This window comes from Narcine bancroftii, chromosome 3 (assembly GCF_036971445.1).
Source record: "Narcine bancroftii isolate sNarBan1 chromosome 3, sNarBan1.hap1, whole genome shotgun sequence".
NCBI classification, from domain to species: domain Eukaryota; kingdom Metazoa; phylum Chordata; class Chondrichthyes; order Torpediniformes; family Narcinidae; genus Narcine; species Narcine bancroftii.
This window is the reverse complement of record NC_091471.1, coordinates 187961300-187982367: the sequence shown is the minus strand read 5'-3', so window position 1 is coordinate 187982367 and position 21068 is coordinate 187961300. Positions and strand designations below refer to the sequence as shown.

Genomic DNA, 21068 nt, shown 5'->3' with positions numbered 1-21068 from the left:
AAACCTGGTATCCGGCTCCTTTCTTTTTTTTTCTTTGGCTTGGCTTCGCGGACGAAGATTTATGGAGGGGTAAAGTCCACGTCAGCTGCAGGCTCGTTTGTGGCTGACAAGTCCGATACGGGACAGGCAGACACGGTTGCAGCGGTTGCAAGGGAAAATTGATTGGTTGGGGTTGGGTGTTGGGTTTTTCCTCCTTTGTCTTTTGACAGAGAGGTGGGCTCTGCGGTCTTCTTCAAAGGAGGTTGCTGCCCGCCGAACTGTGAGGCGCCAAGATGCACAGTTTCAGGCGAAATCAGCCCACTGGCGGTGGTCAATGTGACAGGCACCAAGAGTACTTCATACAGTTCTGGTTTCCTTACTTGAGAAAGGATATACAGTAAAAACCTGGTATCCGGCACCTTTTCTTTGGTTTGGCTTCGCGGACGAAGATTTATGGAGGGGTAAATGTCCACGTCAGCTGCAGGCTCGTTTGTGGCTGACAAGTCCGATGCGGGACAGGCAAACATGGTTGCAGCGGTTGCAGGGGAAAATTTGTGGTTGGGGTTGGGTGTTGGGTTTTTCCTCCTTTGTCTTTTGTCAGTGAGGTGGGATCTGCGGTCTTCTTCAAAGGAGGTTGCTGCCCGCCGAACTGTGAGGCGCCAAGATGCACGGTTTGAGGCTGAAGTCGCTCCAATGAATGTTGAGGATGGAGCGGAGACAACACTGGTGGAAGCGTTCTAGGAGCCATAGGTGATGCCGGTAGAGGACCCATGATTCGGAGCTGAACAGGAGTGTGGGTATGACAATGGCTCTGTATACGCTTATCTTTGTGAGGTTTTTCAGTTGGGTTGGTTGTTTTTCCAGACTCTTTTGTGTAGTCTTCCAAAGGCGCTATTTGCCTTGGCGAGTCTGTTGTCTATCTCGTTGTCGATCCTTGCATCTGATGAAATGGTGCAGCCGAGATAGGTAAACTGGTTGACCGTTTTGAGTTTTGTGTGCCCGATGGAGATGTGGGGGGGCTGGTAGTCATGGTGGGGAGCCGGCTGATGGAGGACCTCAGTTTTCTTCAGGCTGACTTCCAGGCCAAACATTTTGGTAGTTTCCACAAAACAGGACGTCAAGCACTGAAGAGCTGGCTCTGAATGGGCAACTAAAGCAGCATCATCTGCAATCCACCTATGGGGTTGCTAAATACCAGATAAGTACTAGTGTATTTTCTGGTTGCTTGAGACTTACTCTTACAATGCCTGCATTAAGAATAAATAATTTAAAAGACAAAAGACAAAAATACTATACTGTACTTACACTGAACAAACTTCATTTGCATGAATATGTAAACCTTAAAGCATTTTACATAATTTTCAGTCACATTCTTTGAAAATATTTAACCATCACTGCATCTGCAGGTACCTCCCCATCCATGGAGCTACCCGAAAGACAAACAATAGCATTGTGGATAATTAACTATCCCTTCCCCCCAAGTTTACAGAGAAAGCCTCTGACTGAGATGACTTTATTAAACAGGCATAAGGAGACACTTTAAGAGAGTCACCTCAACGGCGAGCGGCATCAACCAGCTCTTCATCCTGGGTGACACTTTTGTTATTTCGGACAACTTTATTCAAACAGCTGCTACGAGCAAAGCATAGCCAAGGCACTCAGCTGGCTGAATATTCACCAAAGGTTTATGTGTTACTTCAGAGAACATTTACTTTGACAATTTTAAACATGTATTTTTTACCTATTATTTTATTATTTTATTCCCCTTCGATTTTTTTTGCTGGTTGCTTGAGTTCAGGATACCAAGAGTTTTATTGTACAGGGTTTAGTTGCAATGCAGAGGAAGTTCGGCAGGATGAGGAGGTTAGCCTTTGAGAAGAGATTGACTATGCTCATGCTGAAATTCAGAAGAATGAGAGGGATCTTATAGAAATACATAAAATACGAAAGGGATAGAGGCAGGAAAGTTGTTTCCATTGGTAGGTGAGCCTTGAACCTGGAGGCATAGCCCCAAGATTCAAGGAAGTAAACTTTGGATGGAGATGAAGTGGAACTATTTCATGGGGCAGTGAATCTGTGGAATTCCCTGACAAAGGAAGAGTTAGAGGCTGCCTCATTAATATATTTAAGGAACAGTTGGATAGATTTTTACACAGTCAATGGAGTAAGAATTAATAGGAAAAGTCGTTGGTGAAGCATGTTCTTATTGAATGGTGGACCAGATTTGAAGGGCCAGATGGGCTACACCTGCTCCTACTACTCATGATCTTATGATCATTACTGTTTTGTGGTCCCATCCAATCTCATGCTGATTCTTGATCTTACAAGATGCAAGATTCTATTGGTTAGCTTTAACCCTTCCTTTATCATCACGGACACCCCTCTTCGTTTTCCATTCAGTTCATTTTTGGCCTTTTCAGTGATAGTTGCCTTTTAATAAGGAATAAACTTACACTGTTTCGTGCAGGCTCAGAAGGGTCCAGGGCCAGTCTGTACTGAATTATTTATGATGATCTGAGCATCCCTCGAATAAGCCATGCTCAAGTTTATTCTCACATGTTCTGAGGCAGTGATGGAGCTTTTTTTGTGAGCAGACCAGTGGACATCTTATATATAATATAAATAGTAAGTCACAGTACAAAAGTGTAGAGTTACAGAGAGGGATCAGTTGGTATGGAGAAAATACAACATAACTGAAGAAAAACTAAGACCAGAATTACTAATCATAGAAGTATCCGAATGGAGGGATAGAAGAGAATAGCACTTGTAGAGAGAGTAAGGAGCAGCTTGTAAAGTGTTGTTATGCTTCCGTGCCTCTTTTTTTGCACCTATGTGCAGGCTCTGTCTCCATTGGTGAAGTAGCTGGTTGAGACAAGAGGAGCTGAAGGTCACTGATGCAAAATACTGGGCTGAATTTCGCATTAAAGCATTTTGGAAGATAAGAGTCAAGAAAAGTGATGCAAATAAAAATGGAAAAAGAGGCAGGAGAGAGACATCACATTGTTATTGGCATTGCAAACAAAACTGAACTTCAAACTTGAGTGATTTGAACCTGTGTTTGTATTTTCAATGATGTTTCACATTGATTCACTTTGCACAGAAATCGACAGAAATCTACCCACAGAAATTTTGGAAGATTTCATTTGTTGCATAGTTTTGGAATGTATTCTTTAAAACAACAAAACTTGCATTTAAAGAGCATTGTGGTACTTTACATTAGCATTATCAATCGCAACCTCCCTATCCACTTTGGGGCCAATGTACCCCGACCTCAATTTCATTTGGTCCATCTCTGGCAACACTGCCCCCTTTCTTGATCTCTCTGCCTCCATCTCAGGAGAAAATCTCTCAACAGACACCTTCTACAAACTCACCAACTCTCACAGCTACCTCAACTATACCTCTTCACAGCCTGTCCCCTGTAAGTATTCCATTCCTTTATCTCAACTCCTCCTTCTCCATCACATCTGCTCCCAAGATGAGTTCTTCCATGCCAGATCATCAGAGATATCCTCTCTCTTCAAACAACATGGTTTCCCCTCTACCACCATCAACAGCCCTCACCCATATACCTCCATTACCCACACACCAGCCTCTGTATCCACATATCATCCTATGCCATTTCAACTATCTACTATATGATTCCACCACCAGACATAGTTTCCCTGCTCCTCCCTTCTCCCCTTTCCACAGAACAGTTCCCTCTGTGACTCCCTCGTCCACCACTCTCTTCCCATCAATTGCCCCTTTGGCACCTACCCTATGATCATAGGAATTGCTACTCTTGTGCCCACACTTCCTCTCATGCCACCTTTCAGGGCCCCAAACAATCCTTCCAGGTGAAACAATGCTACACTTGTGAATCTACAGGGGTCATCTACTGCATCCAGTGTTCCCCCTTGTGGTCTCCTCGACATTGGAGAGATTGGACGCAGACTGGGAGACCTCTTCGATGAGCACCTCAGCTCTGTCTGTCACAACAGTGTGGATTTCCCAGTGGCCACCCATTTCAATTCTCCATCCCATTCCCTTGCTGACATGCCTGTCCATAGTCTCGTGCACTGCCAGTCTGAGACCACCTGCAAATTGGAGTAACACCACCTCATATTCCATCGGGGTACCCTCCAACCAGATGGCATTAACATCAACTTCTCCAGTTCCCGTTAGCCACCCCCCCCACCTAACCTTTCCCTATGTCTCCTTTCCTCTAGCTACATCACTTTCTCTCTCTTCACTTTTCCCTCTGTTGCCTTTACCCTAGTTCTGCTTCCACATAGTCCCAAGCACCACTGCCTCTCCCCCAGTCACTTCTCATCTTTCCTCTCTCCTATGTCCCATCATATCCAATTAGCACTTTTTATCTGTTGGTCTGTAGTCCTCCCCATTCCCATTCTTCCCTCCCCAGCTTTTTAATTCAGCTGCCTGCCTTTACTCATACTTTGAAGAAGGTCTCCAGCTTAAAATGTCAGTTATATCACATCAAGTCAAGTTTATTATCATCTGATTACCCAAACAACCCAACGAAACACTGTTCTTTGCTGCTCGGTGCAAAACATGTCGACATACATACAGGCATAGCACACATACAGATAAACAATCCATATACAGGAAAAAATATTCATATATACAAATAAATATTGTTTTGGGAAAAGGAGAGTCTCAGATGGTTAGTATGAGCAGATTCTTTGGTCGTTCAGCATTCTCACTGCCTGTTGAAAGAAGCTCTGATACTCCTGTATATCCGACTCATTGGAAGCATTTGAAAGTGGCTGTGCGCAGGGTGGAAGAGTCCTCAACAATGTTGCGTGCCCTGGTCCCATTAGATCACATTGATGGGGATTTGGGAGACTCCAATGATCCTCTCTGCCACTCTTATGGTCCTGTAGAATGACCTCTGATCCAATTCACTGCAGCATCTGTATCACACTGTGATGCAGCCGACCGGGATACTCTCAATAGACCTCTTGTAGAAGGTTGACATGGTGGCTGGTAGCCTTGTCTGCTTCAGTCTTCGCAGGAAGGGCAGTCACTGTTGCACCTTCCTGACAAGTGAGGAGATGTTGTGCATCACGATAGATCATTATTTAAGTGGACTCCATGGAACTTGGTGCTCGCCACTCTCTCGTCTACAGTGTTATTGATGTGTAGCTCAGTATGGTTATTCCTGGTCCACGATCATCTCCTTTGCCTTGTCCAGACTCGGGTTGTTACTCTCACACCATATTACAAGATTTTCCACCTCTTCTCTGTAGAGCGACTCATCGTTGTTGCTGATGAGGCCAACGACTGTGGTGTCATCTGCAAACTTGATGAAATCGTTTGAGCTGGATCCGGTAATGCAATCATGGGCCAGTAGTGTGACCAGGAACAGGCTGAGCACACAGCCCTGAGGAGCCCTGGTGCTCTGCACGACGGTGCTCGACGTTCTGCTACTGACAAGGCCAGTCTGTGGCCTCTGCCTCCTACTGAAGGTTGATTTCCTCCAGCAATCACAGCATCTGAAGATTTTCATATTTCATTCCCTCAATCACAGCCTGATACTGAATCTTTCTTTGGCTTGGCTTCGCGGACGAAGATTTATGGAGGGGGTAAATGTCCACGTCAGCTGCAGGCTTGTTTGTGGCTGGCAAGTCCAATGCAGGACAGGCAGACACGGTTGCAGCGGTTGCAGGGGAAAATTGGTTGGTTGGGGTTGGGTGTTGGGTTTTTCCTTCTTTGCCTTTTGTCAGTGAGGTGGGAATCTCTGAACAGATAAAAGGGCATGCAAGCCAAAGCTTGGTTAAGAGCAAAAGGTTTATGCCATTTCTTCAAGGTGTAAACAAAAGTGTATACAGACTGGGAACAACCAAGCTCTGCACCGGTGCGGCTGAAGCACAGTTTGTAATGGTGGATTAATTAAAGCTGGGAATGTACAGATTTGACAAAGAACCTAAATGAGGTTAAGGAGGAATTATTTTTAAAATTATATTTTAAGCTTCAAGCCATAGGTTTAATGAACATCGTAGTGATTGTTTAAATGGGAACAAAACAACAACTTTAGCAACAGAGTTTTAAATGATTTTAAGATAATCGAGGATGCAAGATGGGAGAGTGTCAATAAAGCTCTGAAATATGTAAATCTGGAGATAGTAAAGGCAGGGATGAAGATTTCAGCAGCTGATTCATTTGCCAGGAGTGGGGTCAACTAATCTTCAGGAAGTGAAATCAGGCATGCATATGTAACTGGAATCTCACATTAAAAAAAGCAAAATACAGCAAATACTGGAACACTGATATAAAAATAAACAGAAAATACTTACATCCATGTATCTATCTAAGAGTTTTTTTTAATGTTGCTATTGTACCAGGTTCCATCACCACTCCCGGCAACGCGTTCCAGGTACCCACCACTCGGAGTAAAAAAAAACTTACTTCTGACATCTCCTCTAAATGTTTATCCATTCTGCTTAAACAAATGTCCTCTGGTATTTGCGATTGTTGCCCTAGGAAAATAGTGCTGTGTGTCCACCCTTTCTAAGCCCCTCATAATCTTGTATATCTATTAAGTCATCTCTTATTCTTTGCCACTCCAAAGAGAAAATCCCTAGCTCTGTAAAACCTTGCCTCATAAGACATGTTCTCCATTCCAGTGAACACTTTGGTAAATCTCCTCTTCTCCAAAGCACCAACATCCTTCCTGTAATGAGGCAACCAGAACTGAACAAATTCTGGAAAAGGCAGAAGATAAGATCTGGTGATTTCCAACAAGGTAAAATTGTAACTGGAATCATTCCTGGGCAACTCCAAACTACAGTGCTTCAATAGAAAATAGAAAGTGCTGGGGCAAAAGGCTTCTAACCTTTCCAGGTCTCTCCAGGTCTGTTGACTATTTCTGGCATTTTCAGTTTTTATATTAATATTAAATTGAAGCATGCTACAACCTTGCGATTGTTTGACAGAAAAAAAATTCTCATTCATCCCAATCTGCTGATTTCAAGACAACATTCCAATGGTAAATCACTAGAGTTCAACCCACTGTTGCACATGGCCCACTACAGGCTGCACTTTTAATTTGAACCCCAGTGACCAAAACTAGAAATAAAGAGTCAGAAGTTCAAATCCCACCAATGGCAGCTGAGGAGTTTAAATCCTGCTTGTTAAATAACTTGGAAAGATAGAGGAAACTATCTGAGAAATTATTAGTTTTATCATAAAAACTTATCTGGTTCTCTAATATAGTGCTCAAAAGAAACTTGACTACATTTAGTCTGTCCGGTTGAATGTCAGTCTAGCCACCTCTTCATGACTATGGATCCACATAAATGTAGTTGATTCATTTGCTCTAAGGAAATGATTGTAGACGTTGCTCTCTGAAATATCTAAGCAGAATGAGAATGAAACCAGATAGATAGCCTAGCCATGGAATTCAGATATGACAAAGCAGCTCCAAATTCAGCCAATTGCAGTCTTCTCTCGTACATTTTGGAATTGCGATTATATTGTGAAAGCTGTGTCATAAACTAGTTTCTCCTCACAGAAGAAAACCTTACATTCATGGATCGAGACTCCTTCATTTTGGGTTTGTCTTTGGTCACTAGCGTCAGGCCCTCTAGAATCAGAACTTATTGAAAATGTGTCACAGTGGGGGTGGGGGTTCTTATTTTTCAGCAGTATTACAGATGCAAAAATTGCTATAAATTACAATTTTAGTGCAAAAGAAGATTTTTTAAAAAGTGAGCTAATGTCAGTGTTTAATGATTGCTGGATGGTGGAGGGGAAGAAGTTGTTTTTGTACTGCTGGGTGGTCATCTTCATGCTCCTGTACCTCCTTCCCAATGGTAGCAGTGAGAAGTGGGCATGGCCTGGGTGGTGAGGGTCCTTGATGCTAGAGGCAGCTTTCTTGAGACACTGCCTCTTGTAGATGACCTTAACGGAGTGAAGAATAAAGCCCATGAAGGCACTGGCCGAGCTCACAACTCTGTAGTCTCTTTCTGTCCTGTGGATTGGCATCTCCATATCAGACAGTGATGCAGCCAGTCAGAATGCTCTCTTGGGAATATTTTCAAGGGTCTTTGGTGACATACCAAATCTCCTCAAATTCCTTCCAAAGTGTAGCTGCTGGGGAGCCTTCTTCACATGAGGGTCCCAGGATGGATCTTCAGAGATATTAGCATCCAGGAATTTGTAGTTCCTTACCCTTTCCACTGGCGACTCCTCGATGAGGGCTGGTTTGTGTTCTCTTGATTTCCCCTTCCTAACGTCTACAATCATTTCCTTAGTTTTGCTCATGTTGAATGCAAGGTAGTTGTTCTGACATCACTCAGCTAGCTGATTGATCTCACTCTTTGTTGAGACATAGTGGACCTTAGTCAGGCACATCCGGCTCCTGTTTATTTTCACAACTGAAAGTCTCATGACATCAGGAAAGAAACCATATGCTCTTTAACCACCTTCCACTCTTCATTGGCTGGAGAATGGCAATCAGGGTAGAAAGGGTGCAGAATGTATCCCAGGTTGGGAACCTCATTGACATTAACAATGATTCCACTGCTGAAAGACACAGCTGTGAGTCAAGATGTGAGTGAACCAACTTGACTTTGCAGATTCATCTGAAGTGAAGGTATTGGTTTAAGTGACCACTACATACTCCTTGCAGAGATAACAATGATAATAGTTTATTGTCGTACACATAAGTACAAGGTGCATGTGCTCCGAGATTTCTACTTGTCACAGCCAAATAGGAATTTTTTGTTAAAAACAGTTGACATTAAATTACCCCAGTTGAGACTCTCCAAGAGGTGGCAACATCTCTCAGCAAGAAGAAGAACTTCAAGATTCCAAACCGACGTCCCAGTCCGGGGAGGTGGAGAAGCTGCTTCCGGCACCCAGACAACCTACTACAAGTGTGCAGTCGTCGCCTCGCTTTGGCATTTGGGACCAGTCCAGGCATTGATAAGTATAATTGGGAAGGGCTTGCATGTTGTAGTGTGAATTTAGCTTTAGATTTAGTAATAAAGACTTGTATAAACTGAAAAAAAAATTACCCCAGTTCAGAAAGAGATAACAAGGAAATGATAAAGTATTGAAAGATACAGTTAGTGCGAGAAAAAAAGTTCAGTAGATGTAATAGCAGGTCTTTTTGTGGTGCCAGAATAATTTATGATTAGTGTAGTAAGGGGAGGTTCAAGAGCCTGATAGCCATTAAAAAAAAGAGTTTTTGAACCTGGAGATGGTTCTGCGCCTTCTTCCTGAAGTTGTGAACAGAATGAGCAGGGCCTCACGTGGATGTCTGCAATGGAATGGAATCAGAGCATGTAATGGATTTGGTTAGGTTTGCTTCCTTCTGTAGCTTTCTGCATACCTAGGCATTCAAATGACCAAACCGGGCTGTGCTACAACCAGTCAGTATGCTGTCCACAATGCATCTGTCGAAGTTCAAAAGTGTATTCGATGACATGCTGAATCTCCTCGGTCTTAGAAAGTCGAGGCTTTGATGTGCATCTTTTCTTCTAATTTGTAGGTCCAGCACGGTATCAGGCCCTTCTGGCCAACAAGACAGTGATGCCCATTTCACAGTTGCCTTAGAGGGCCTCTGCTAGAGGAATATTCTGTCATTTCTGTTGTGCTACAGAGAATACCCTTATTGGACATCTACAAACCTAATGAAATTTGATCTAGAAATATTAGGTGACTGATATATCTTATGTCTCTTCTTAAGATCACTGTCATCACAGAAAGCTAATTGAATCACTGCACATTACATAGGATACATTCACAATACTGGCATCTACCTAATAATATCCAAAATCGCCTAACTATGTCCTGTACTCATTAAGCAGGATATATCCAGCTAATTACTGATCATTTCAGTCTACTCGATCATCAGTTATTTGATGAAAGGTGTGTACATTTTATTTTGAAATTGAAACATACAATTTCAAATACAAATACAATAGCCTGAGATCTCGGAGCAGAATTCTAGGATGAGCAAAAAAGTGCATTTTGCATATTCTTCCAACTCAACAAAATTCATCACCATTTTAAAAACATAAGCAGCACATTAAAACACATTAAATCTATCACAATATAGAGACATCAACAGCTGTCACCGCACTTAGACTGGCTTCTGGATCTAAAATATGGGTAAATCCATCTGAATGATTTGCTTATGTCACTATTCTATTTTGGCAGCGAGTGTATTTTGCATGTCTGTAGATTTCCAGACACTTTGCTCATTTCTAAATTCATTTCAGCAGCTTGATGCAGAAAATTAATCAAATTTAAAACTTAAAATGACCTGCCATAAAAATTTAACCCTGCTATGATTTTACCAATTTTGTGCTGGAAGGCTGCGAAACTCGGGCACTGATGACTTATCTCTTAGGTGGACGTGGGTTCGAGCTCCATGAACTTTTTCACTATGGAATCATGTTCAACAGAAGCCATTTCTTTCACAGTGAGGTGAGAAAAGATTACCAGTGGCAAAATTGACACCAAAGATTATATTAAGATCATCTCTGAATATGGGTGTAGACTTGTCTGATGTTTGACAGAGATTTCCCCAGGAGCACCATAAGAAAAAGTCAGAACTCAGTCACTGAAGCTAGTAAGTTTACCTGCTTTTTTGCATTCAGGGGCAACCATTTAGCTTTACAGCTCATTGTAGTTAAATACAGGAGAACTTCTTCCAGATCAGCATTCCTTGAAGAGAATTTTCAATGGAGTAGCCAAATAGAATGAAATGTAACATAACTAGACTATGTCTGCTACATATCAAGAATGGAGCAAGTGCAGACATTGTTGTTTTACTGCTGGTTGTATTCTCTTGATGATCCATCACACCTGAATCATATTGCTGCTTCATTTACATTCCACTTCACAAAAAAACTATGTTGGCCCAACTACCAATGGATAATGGTCCAAAACTTCTGAAAATGTGCCAACCGTTCCCTCTCGTGGACTGCAATTGTGGGGATGAATTTGCTATATTGACCCACCATTTAGTCAGGGCAGGGCAGGTCAGGGCAGTCTACCCATAAAGTTAGTGCAGGATCCATATACTTACAGTATATAAATGTAAATTTTACGACTATGTATTAGAAAGGGAAAAGTTGGGTCATATTTTTCAGGTTTTTATTAAATATTATATGTATCACAATAAACTCATTGTTATTATTAACTCCAAAATTATAGCACTGCAACATAGACTGACTTGACATCGCATGTGGGCTGATCTACATACTTCAGCTGAACATTATCTGTGAGAAGATGCATCCTGAACAATTCAGGCCAGAAATAAATTTAGACCAGAGCATTTCTGGACTGTTACACAATGATGGTATAATCCAAAATTGCATGACCTTGGCATCCACATTAAAAAAATACAATACATTTATAAAAATAATACAAGAAAGCATTGATATGATGTATTTATGGAATATTGAAATAACAATAAATGTGTGCAGGGTGATAACACCAGTACTCCAAATCTACAGTTGTTAATGAAGAAATGCAATAACTGTTCCCTGCACCAGTTTCTACCAATTGTGTCCTGTAAGAACTTCAGCTACTCTAGAGTCATATAGTCTCACAGAACAGAAACAGGCCTTTCAGTCCAGTGTTCCCATATATCCATCAGTTTACTTTTTGATACTCATCCTATTTTCTAGTAAACAGATTCTCTATGCAATATTATTTCAAATCAATCTAAATCAATGGTTCTCAACCTTTGTCTTTCTACTCACATACCACTTTAAGCATTCCCTATGCCATAGGTGTTGTGTGATAAGTAAGGGATTGCTTAAGGTGATATGTGGGTGGGAAGAAAAAGTTTGAAAACCACTGTTTTAATTGTACCTAATTGACTCATTATGTGCACAGTTTCATAACTCCAAAGGAAATGAGCCAATGACAATTTTTCTCAAGCAAAATATTTCAGTAACAATTGGGTCTAGAGCAGTGATTCTCAACCTTCCCTTCCCACTCACGTACCACCTTAAGCAATCCCTTACTAATCACAGAGCACCAATAGCATTAGGGTTACTTAAAGTGGTAAGTGAGTGGAAAGAAAAAGGTTGAAAACCACTGATCTAAAAACTTCATGTTGTTAGAATAAATGCCTCCACCTTCCCCTTGGATAATGACTTCCAGGTTTCAACCATACCCTCCGTATGGAAACCTCTGTCCAATCACCTCAAAATTTTTTAATCCTTACCTTGCACCTATGCCCTCTGCCCTTACACACCTCTGCAGAGGATAACTGTTTCTCACTATTAACCTTACCCATTCCCTCAGAAATTTGTACACCTCAATCAAATGCCTCTCTCCCTGGTCCACTCCAAAGAAAACAATCTCTATATATCCAGGTCTCCCTCACGGTGAAACATTCCATTGCAGACAACATGCTGGTGAAATTAAAAAACTAATTTTTGGAAGCCTTAATGGACAGAAAACTGTTAATGTTTCACATCTGAGATTTTCTTTCCATAGATTCTGTCTGACCTGATGAGTATTTCCTGCATTTTCTGATTTTATATCAGATTCCAGCTTCAGCAGTTTCTTTGTTTTTAACATCCTAATGAATCTCCTCTGTAATCTCGCCAGTACAATCTTATCCTTCTTTGGCAAGCAGACCTGTACCAAAATATTTGTTTTTAAACAATAATAGTGCTAAATTTCTCTGTATTTGTTCTCTCCAGAAAATGCAAGGAGCAGTCATTGCAAACAAAATCTGTGCATAAAATCAGTCTCTTACAGTTTGGGCAGTCACCGGATTTCATTCATAGATAGGTGAATTATGTTCCCTTCTCAACATTAGCAGGATATAGTGTTCCCAATGCATGCAGCCCCTATTTAATGTTCCATTATACCAAGGGGAAGAGAATTTGAAGCTACCCAAGGAAAATGTGTACATCTAACGACAAATACTCTTTCCAATGCACGGAACTGTTGTTGGAAGTAGGTTAGCTGCTAATTTTCACATACCTCTAGTACCTTATGCAAACAAACCAGCTAATATATTCAAATGTATTACTTAAAATTTCCTGTTACTTTTATTGGGGGGAAAACAAAAAAAAAATGCATAGAGCCACTCCTTACCTTTACCTTTAGTTGCAACTGCATTGGTAAACGTTAATTCCCCAGGTATAAAATTGTGCAGAAGCATTCGGGCTTAATCTGCACTGAGGTCAAAAATATAACTCCTTATTCATCTTTCACAAATCACTTGCTTACCATTGAAGGGCTCCTGACCATTCTTAATTTGTCTGTAACAGACACACAGTGGATCTATTTATTTATTCTCTTATTTGGAAAATTTGGGCATTGCTGTTAATTGCCCTAATTGTTCTTGAGAAAGGTGATGATGAGATGCAGCAATCTTCCTGGTGGAAGTACACCTACACTGCTGTGGGAGGGAGTTCCAAGATTTAGGCCGAAACACAATGATAACTTTTATAGCACTGGTATATTTTCAAATGAGGATGCTGTGCAACTTGGACATCACACATTGGATAGTGGTGTACTTATATTCCTGTTCCCTTCTTCCTTATTGGTGATAGAGGTCACAGGTTTGGGAGGTGTTGCAGTGGTTACTGTGGCACTCATTGCCACCTCTATGTGACAGGGGTGGAGAAAATGAATGTTTAGATTGATGGATGAGGTACCGTCAAACTGGCTGCTTTGTCCTTGACGGTGTCAAGCATGAGAATTCAGCCAGGCAATTGGAGAGCTTTCCATCATGCATCCAATTGCATCTATTAGATAGTGGGATGGTTTGAGGATGTCGTGAGATGAGTCATTTGCCTCAGAATTTAGTCTATGATCTGCTCTGGTCATCGCAATATTGATGTGGCTGGCCCAATTGAAGTTAGAACCTATGGTGACCACCTGGGTGGCGATGGCAATGCCAAAGAGATGGCCATTCTCTGGCTCAATGGAACAAATGTTAATTTGCCCAAAACTATTAGAATAAGATGATCATTACTGATTGCTTGAAAGAAACCAAATGCATTTCAGAATATTAACTGAGAGGAAGAAAGAAGAAAAACAAACTGAGTAAAGCGTTCAGAATTGAATAATAAACTGGGTGAAAGATGGAGCACTGAAAATGGAATGATGAGATTGTCTAGGTTTGCACTTCCAAGGAGAAATGTTTGGAGATGGGATCACTCCTCTCTCAGAGAGAAAGAATTGAACTCCCTTTTGGACTAGCAAGAAAAAGACACCTTCAGTCATGGACACACACTACGCTTCAGGTATTCCTGGAGACCACTTCTCACTAGAGAAAACAGAATGGGTCGGTACCTCCAATCTGAAACACCTTGGCATAGGGCCTACTTCTGAAAAGAAACACCAGGAAATAGTTGACCAGTGTCCATGCCACCTTCCAGAGGTGAGAATTCACCACTGGTCAAAAGCATCGAGATGAAATCACACCTCCTGCCAGGATCAACTGGCCAGAGATGCCAATTCCCAAAACCAACTCCTGAAGGGTTAGCACTAGAAGGCACCTGGAGATGAGCAGACATTTGTAGGAACACCCAAAAACAGACATGTACTTCCTAAGAGGAATGGCACAAAATAAAATGAATAAGACAACATAATTCTTCCACTACTGTCACCACATACTGCAGCTGTGGAGCATAACTGGACACAAGGCACAATGTGAAAACTCAACCTGGTCTTTATTCCTAGCTCGTCTGTTACCCCTAGATTCAGAAATTGCAGTTATTGGCCAAATCAAAACATGTTTGCACTCTCACTAGTTACAGTTAGATTAAACACATCAGTCACATCATCCCACAGAGCTTTTGAGTACTAAATTCTGCACCTCGCAATGAACCTTAGCCAAACCCAATCTGTTCGGGGAGTTCAGCGAGTCATACAACATCTGTGGAAGAAAAAGAATGGTGCACGATTCTAGATGGAACTCTTCTTCGTTCTTTTTCTCCCTCCGATGTTCCTTGACTGGTTGAGTGCCCCCAGCAGATTGGATTTGGCTTCTGATCCCACCATCTGCAATCTCCTGTGTGTCTAGAGCAATGAAGCATCACAGTTACTTTTCAATGATAATGTTGAACTTTGAAAAAGTTGCATCACCGCTCTGGCAGAAAGTGATTTGGGCAGTTCCTAGTTACCAGCTGACAATGCAAAATGCAGAACATTGCAGCAATTGGTGGCATTCAGTAGCTCCCACATATGGTGCAGTGTCAAATAACAGCCAATAAATCCAGTTTGCACAATGGCAAAAGCCTAAAATGTTTAGCAAACAATCGCGTGCCAAGTGCAACTCTCTGAATGCACCCGCAAGTCAGTTGATCATCAGAGCTCACTTACCAGCTTTGCATGGGTCTTTGTAATCAATGATCTCCGCCTTCTCCTCATCGGAGAAACCATATGTGTAATCGTAATCTAATCCACTAATCCAGTGGAATTTCCCAGACAGAGACAATCCGGTGAGTAGCAGTGCAATTAGATTCATATTGAAAACAAAATGTCTATTAAATACTGGTTATGTGGTTTGCGGATAATTTACTCCATCAAGTCTCTATGCATAAAACTCGATGCTCAAGCAAGTTGTGAGAGAGCTGGAATTTACAAGCGCAAAGCGAAGACGTCGTTGCCCGCTGCCCCGTCAAATTAAGGTCCGTGGCAACTTGACTTCCACCCTGCTCTCTGCTTTGCTAACCCGGTTGATTTTTTTTAACCTTCAGGATGGACCAGAGCCGTTGCAGTAAGATAGCATCCAATGTTCTGAACGTGCACTCTGCAAAAAAACACAAAAAAAGTACAATTTAAACAAAGATCTAGACAGCTTCTGAGCAATATGACATCCAGCAGTGGCAGAGTGCCAGTAATAGCACTTCTCGGCTGCCTTAACCAACTCCTAGAGCCATATACTCGTCGTCAGTAGCTACGAGCATCCTGCTTACTTATTCATACAATCAGGGTCATCCGGACCATCTTGATTGCTTGGCTTGATAAAGTGAACTTAGCCACCACGTCGCGAGAAACAAATAAAATGTAAGGTCACGGAGTGGTTAAAGACGCCTCTCTGTCTCCAGTTGTGAAGAGGCTGGTTTTCAACAGATGAAACTAAATCCCAGAGAGAGAGAGGGAGGGAAATCCACAGCTGCCAGAGCAGCTGATTGTAGTAGTTCAGGAGAGAGAAAAGAAAACACCGCTCACCCTTCATTCCCAAGGAAACATTGAAAAATAAAACTACATTTTAATCACACAAAATAAGCGCAAGTGCTTATACCTATGGTATTCACTAAATCTCCAGATGCTTTTAGTGGCCTCCACCTGTCATACATTATCACATTTTACTCGTTCAGCTTCCTCTTTATCATCCTCTCTTCTCCCCCCTCACCCTCTCCCCCTCACTCTCCCCCCACACTCTCCCCTCCCACTCACTCTCCCCTCCCACTCACTCTCCCCCCCACTCACTCTCCCCTCCCACTCACTCTCCCCCCTCACTCTCCCCCCACTCACTCTCCCCTCTCACTCACTCTCCCCCCCACTCAGTCTCCCCCTCACTCACTCTCCCCCCCACTCACTCTCCCCCCCCACTCACTCTCCCCCCCACTCACTCTCCCCCCCACTCACTCTCCCCCACACTCACTCTTCCCCTCCACTCACTCTCCCCCCATTCACTCTCCCCCCCCCACTCACTCCCCCCCCCACTCACTCCCCTCCTCCCCACTACCTATCTCCCTCTCTCTCCCACTCTCTTAGACCCGAGTTCCACAAGTAGGGCCTGCTCACCTTTAGATGTAGATTTATACATGAGCCTGGGCAGGCTGTCAGCAGCAATTAAATGACTGGCAGCATTGCAGCCGTTCTCGGATGTGTTTGACATGAATATCATCAGAGAAGCCAAACTTGATGTCAATCAGGAGCAGGATGCCATTCAGCTTTCATCTTCCGAATTCAGGTGGATTGATTCCAAAGAACGAGTAACTGGTGACTCAGCACAGAACCTGGCAGCTCTCTGGTAGGTATTGCTGAACTACTTTAATCAATGAATGACCAGGGAAATAGTCCCACAAGAATCACCCAAAATGTATGACTATTACTTAAAAGTAGCACGACTTTTTAAACTTGTGGATATATTTCAAGCCAACCCATTCTTCGTACTGACAATAATAGTTGAAACTTGTTTGATAAATAAAATGCCTGAAATTTTGACTGTTAAAATTTTGGATGGTATTTAATGTGAAGAATTTATGTGTATAGAGCAAATTTCACAATATCCCAGTTCCCATCACATTTAGGAAGCATATAAACACAAACTGTGCCTCAAGTCCACCAAACAATCTAGAAATTATCAAGGCTGGGTTTCCAGACAGACTGACCATCTTTGATGCACAGTTCTGTGAGATAAAGAGGCTGACGCTGAAGAAAGTTTCGTGTTCCCCTGATGAACGGTCGAGGTGAGGAGAACCCTATCCAAGGTGAACCCACACAAAACATTGGGATCAGAAAATATATCTGTTCAGTACTGAAGTACTGCACAGATCAATTGATGCAGGTCTTTACGGACATCTTAAATACGAAACCCATAAGGACAGCTGCAGGCATCGTCATCCTAGTACCAAAGAGGGTGACAGCAATAGGTCTCATTGACTACTGCCGCTCGGCTCTGACCTCCATCATTATGAAATCTTTCGAGTGTCTGGTGATGGAGCACATCAAATCCCACCTCCTGAAGTCTCAGTTCACCGAGAGACTAAATCATTCCACTGATGATACTATTGAATTGTCCCTCCTCTCCTTCTAGACTGACTTGGAGAATGACGCCTTAAACACCAGGCTTCAACTTGGCATTTAATAAAAATCTGATAGGTAGCTTAATTGCGCTGCTCTATAATAATTCTTAAAGTTTGGTAGCTGTAAGCCCCCTTGTTTGTACTATTCTGTTAATTTATCTAGCGCTATCCTCGGTTTCCCCCTTTTCCAGAAGAAATTCCTTATTATTTTCTTTAGCTCCTTGAAGAATTTCTCTGTTAGGTGAATAGGTAACGGTTGAAATAGGTATTGTATCCTTGGGAAGATATTCATTTTAATGCAATTTACCCTTCCTATCAGTGTTAGTGGTAAGTCTTTCCAATGTTCTAATTCGTCTTGTAATTTCTTCATTAATGGCTGATAATTTAGTTTGTATAGATGGCCTAGATTATTATCTAGTTGTATACCTAGGTATCGAATTGGTTGTGTTTGCCATTTAAATGGTGATTCTTTCTTAAACTTTGTGAAATACCTATCAGATTTTTATCAAACAAGGGAAAAACCAGATTGGACCAGATTAGAGCTAGATAAAATAGGGGAGAAGGTACCTGAACATATACTTTATAAGTGGGATTAAAAGCTGGTGCAACATAGGAATTCACCAGTACTGCACCATCTGCTCAACATTTGGAAGAAGATTCACGTAGAAAGGAATAAAACAAATTATCAACTACCAAAATTAATATTGACGCAAAATCAACTAATCCCTTTCACAATAGATAACCTTTCCTTTAGAGAATGGGAGAGAAAAGAGATCAAAAGAATAGAAAATTGTTTTTCGGGAAATAAATTATTATCTTTTGAACAAATGAAGGACAAATATGGTATAACTCACGGTACAATGTTTGCATACCACCAACTGAAAACCCTACTTGAAGGACAAATTGGGAAGCAGACTGACGTTACCAGAAGGAAGCAATTTTGAATATGTGATTACAGACACAATGATAATTAAAAGATTTATAACAAACATGTACATCAAACTGCAAGAAAAAGAGAACGAGGAAACAAGCTGTAAACCCAAACAAAAATGGGAACAAGATCTAAACATAAAGATAAAGAATGAAACATGGGAAAAGCTATGCTCCGGAACTATGAGAAATACAATAAACATGAGGTAACGCATGATACAATATAATTGGTTACACAGGCTATACACCACGCCCCAAAAGTTAAATAAATGGGACCCAACAGTATCAGACAGATGTTTTTGTTGTAAGAAGGAAACGGGAACAGTACATGCAATTTGGGCATGTGAGAAAGTGGAAAAGTTTTGGGAAGATCTAAATCAGGTATTAAATAAAAATCACAAAAAGCAACATACCAAAAAATCCAGAGATCTTTCTTCTGAGTAATATAAGAAGTAAAGAACTTGGACTCGATTTGGATGGAGCACAAAAAAGATTTATTATGACAGCCTTAGCTGTAGCAAAAAAATGTATGTCAACCTGGAAATTAGAAGATAGCCTGAGAATATAGCAATGGTATATGAATAAATGTATTCCATTGGAAAAAATAACATATAATTTAAGAAATAACATCACAGTATTCGAACAAATTTTGGAACCGTACATGAAATACAACAGAGAAGTCCTACCACGGACCTCCACCGCCTAAAATGACAGAAGGAGAAGACGAAATGAACTGACCCAGTATGTAAAAGTAGAAGACACAAATTTCTTGTTTATTTTCATTGTGTGATAACACAGTTTAATGGGTTTAATGTATCATATAGGTTGAACGTTGAGTGGGTGGGGAGGGGGGGTGAAGGAGGGAGGGAAGGGAGGGGGGAAAGGGGATAAAATGACACTGTGTATACTCAAGAGGGAAATGTTTGTGTGTATTTTGGTTAGTATGGTTCATAGTGTGAAAAATAAAAAAAATTTTACAAAAAACTTGGCATTTAACATTGTACAACCATTCCCTAGAGGCCGTTGGAGAAGCTGTCTTCACTGGAACACAATATCTCTCTGTAACTGGATTGTACACTTGCTAACAGTCTGTCCAGGTTGACGACAGAATGCTGAGCACCATTAAGCTGAGCACTGGTGACCTCAATTCTGTGACCTCTGCCCGCTCCTGTGCCAGATCCAACTCCAAAAGAGTCATCAAGTTTGCAAATTACATGATAGTAATTGCCCTTATCAGCAACAATGAGCCACACTTCAGAAAAGAGATGGAAAATCTTGTGATTTGGTGCAAGTCTGAACATGGACAAGAAAAAGGAGATGATTGTGGACTTCAGGAGGACCAGAGATGACCACAACACATTAATAACTCGAGAGTGGAGAGCACCAAGTTCCTCGGAGTCCACTTAAGAAGTGACCTATCCTGGTCATACAACATCTCCTCGCTTGTCAAGTAGTAACAACAGCGGCCTCTTCATGAGTAGACTGAAGTGAGTAAGGCTACTGGCCAACCTCCTGTTAACTTTCTACAGGAGCTTTATCAAAAGTTTCCAGGCCAGCTGCATCACGGGTGTGGTACAGTTGCTGGGTTCCATTGGATCAGAGATCAATCCACAGGACCCTAAGAGTGACAAGGGCATATCATTGGGGTCACCTGCCCTTCCATTGATGTGATCTATAAATTATCATTTTTAAATCATTGAGGATCCCTACCATCTCACACGCAGCATCTTTCAGGTACTCCTAATGGGTACGGGATATAGGAGCATCAGAGGCAGAACCACCAGGCTGAGGAACAGCTTATTTCCATGGGTAGTGAGGCTGTTGAATGACTGATGGACTGTTCATACAAACCCTTCTGAGGAAAGTGGAGCACCCGGAAGAAATCCATGCAGACATGGCAAGAATGTACCAACTCCTGACAGCCAGCACCGGGTGGCCAAATTATGTCACTGAAGGAAACAACAAATTTCTTCTTCATTGTTTGCCTTTGTTGAGTTGGCTTCCTAGAAGAGGTGCAGATTTTAAAGAGGTTCAATGGAGCAGGTTGATAGAGTTGATTGAGTATAGGCCCAGTCTCTCATATGTTTCAGAAAATGAATTAATGCTAAATCTAAACTCTGTGACTGGTATATTAATATAGATTTTTTTTTCATCTTTTAACACAAAATCTAACAGTCTTAGTTCTGAAAATATCAACCTTCTATAACTGTAAGGAGGAGAGCTCAACATTGCCACTGCTCTTTGCTTAAACCAATGCCTTCTGACTTCAGTTGTTAGCAACTTGCTTCTAATTTCAATATTAGGTCCCTTTATTCTGGATTCTTTGACCAGCTCAGAAATCTTGGTGTGTTCCCCATTCAAGCATAGGGTAGTTCCCATCATGCATTAGGGTTGGGGGTTTACCTACCA

At 41.6% G+C, this 21068-nt stretch overlaps 1 protein-coding gene across 1 annotated transcript in view; it reads right to left on the bottom strand.

Annotated features, from left to right (window-relative positions):
* The window catches only part of tll1 (tolloid-like 1), a 379792-nt gene that overhangs the window by 350961 nt on the left and 7763 nt on the right, over positions 1 to 21068 (bottom strand). Inside the window, exon 2 of the mRNA XM_069926140.1 lies at positions 15295 to 15724. Coding sequence (XP_069782241.1) covers positions 15295 to 15439 — 145 coding nt within the window. The 5' untranslated portion in view covers positions 15440 to 15724. The remainder of the gene's footprint in view (positions 1 to 15294; positions 15725 to 21068) is intronic.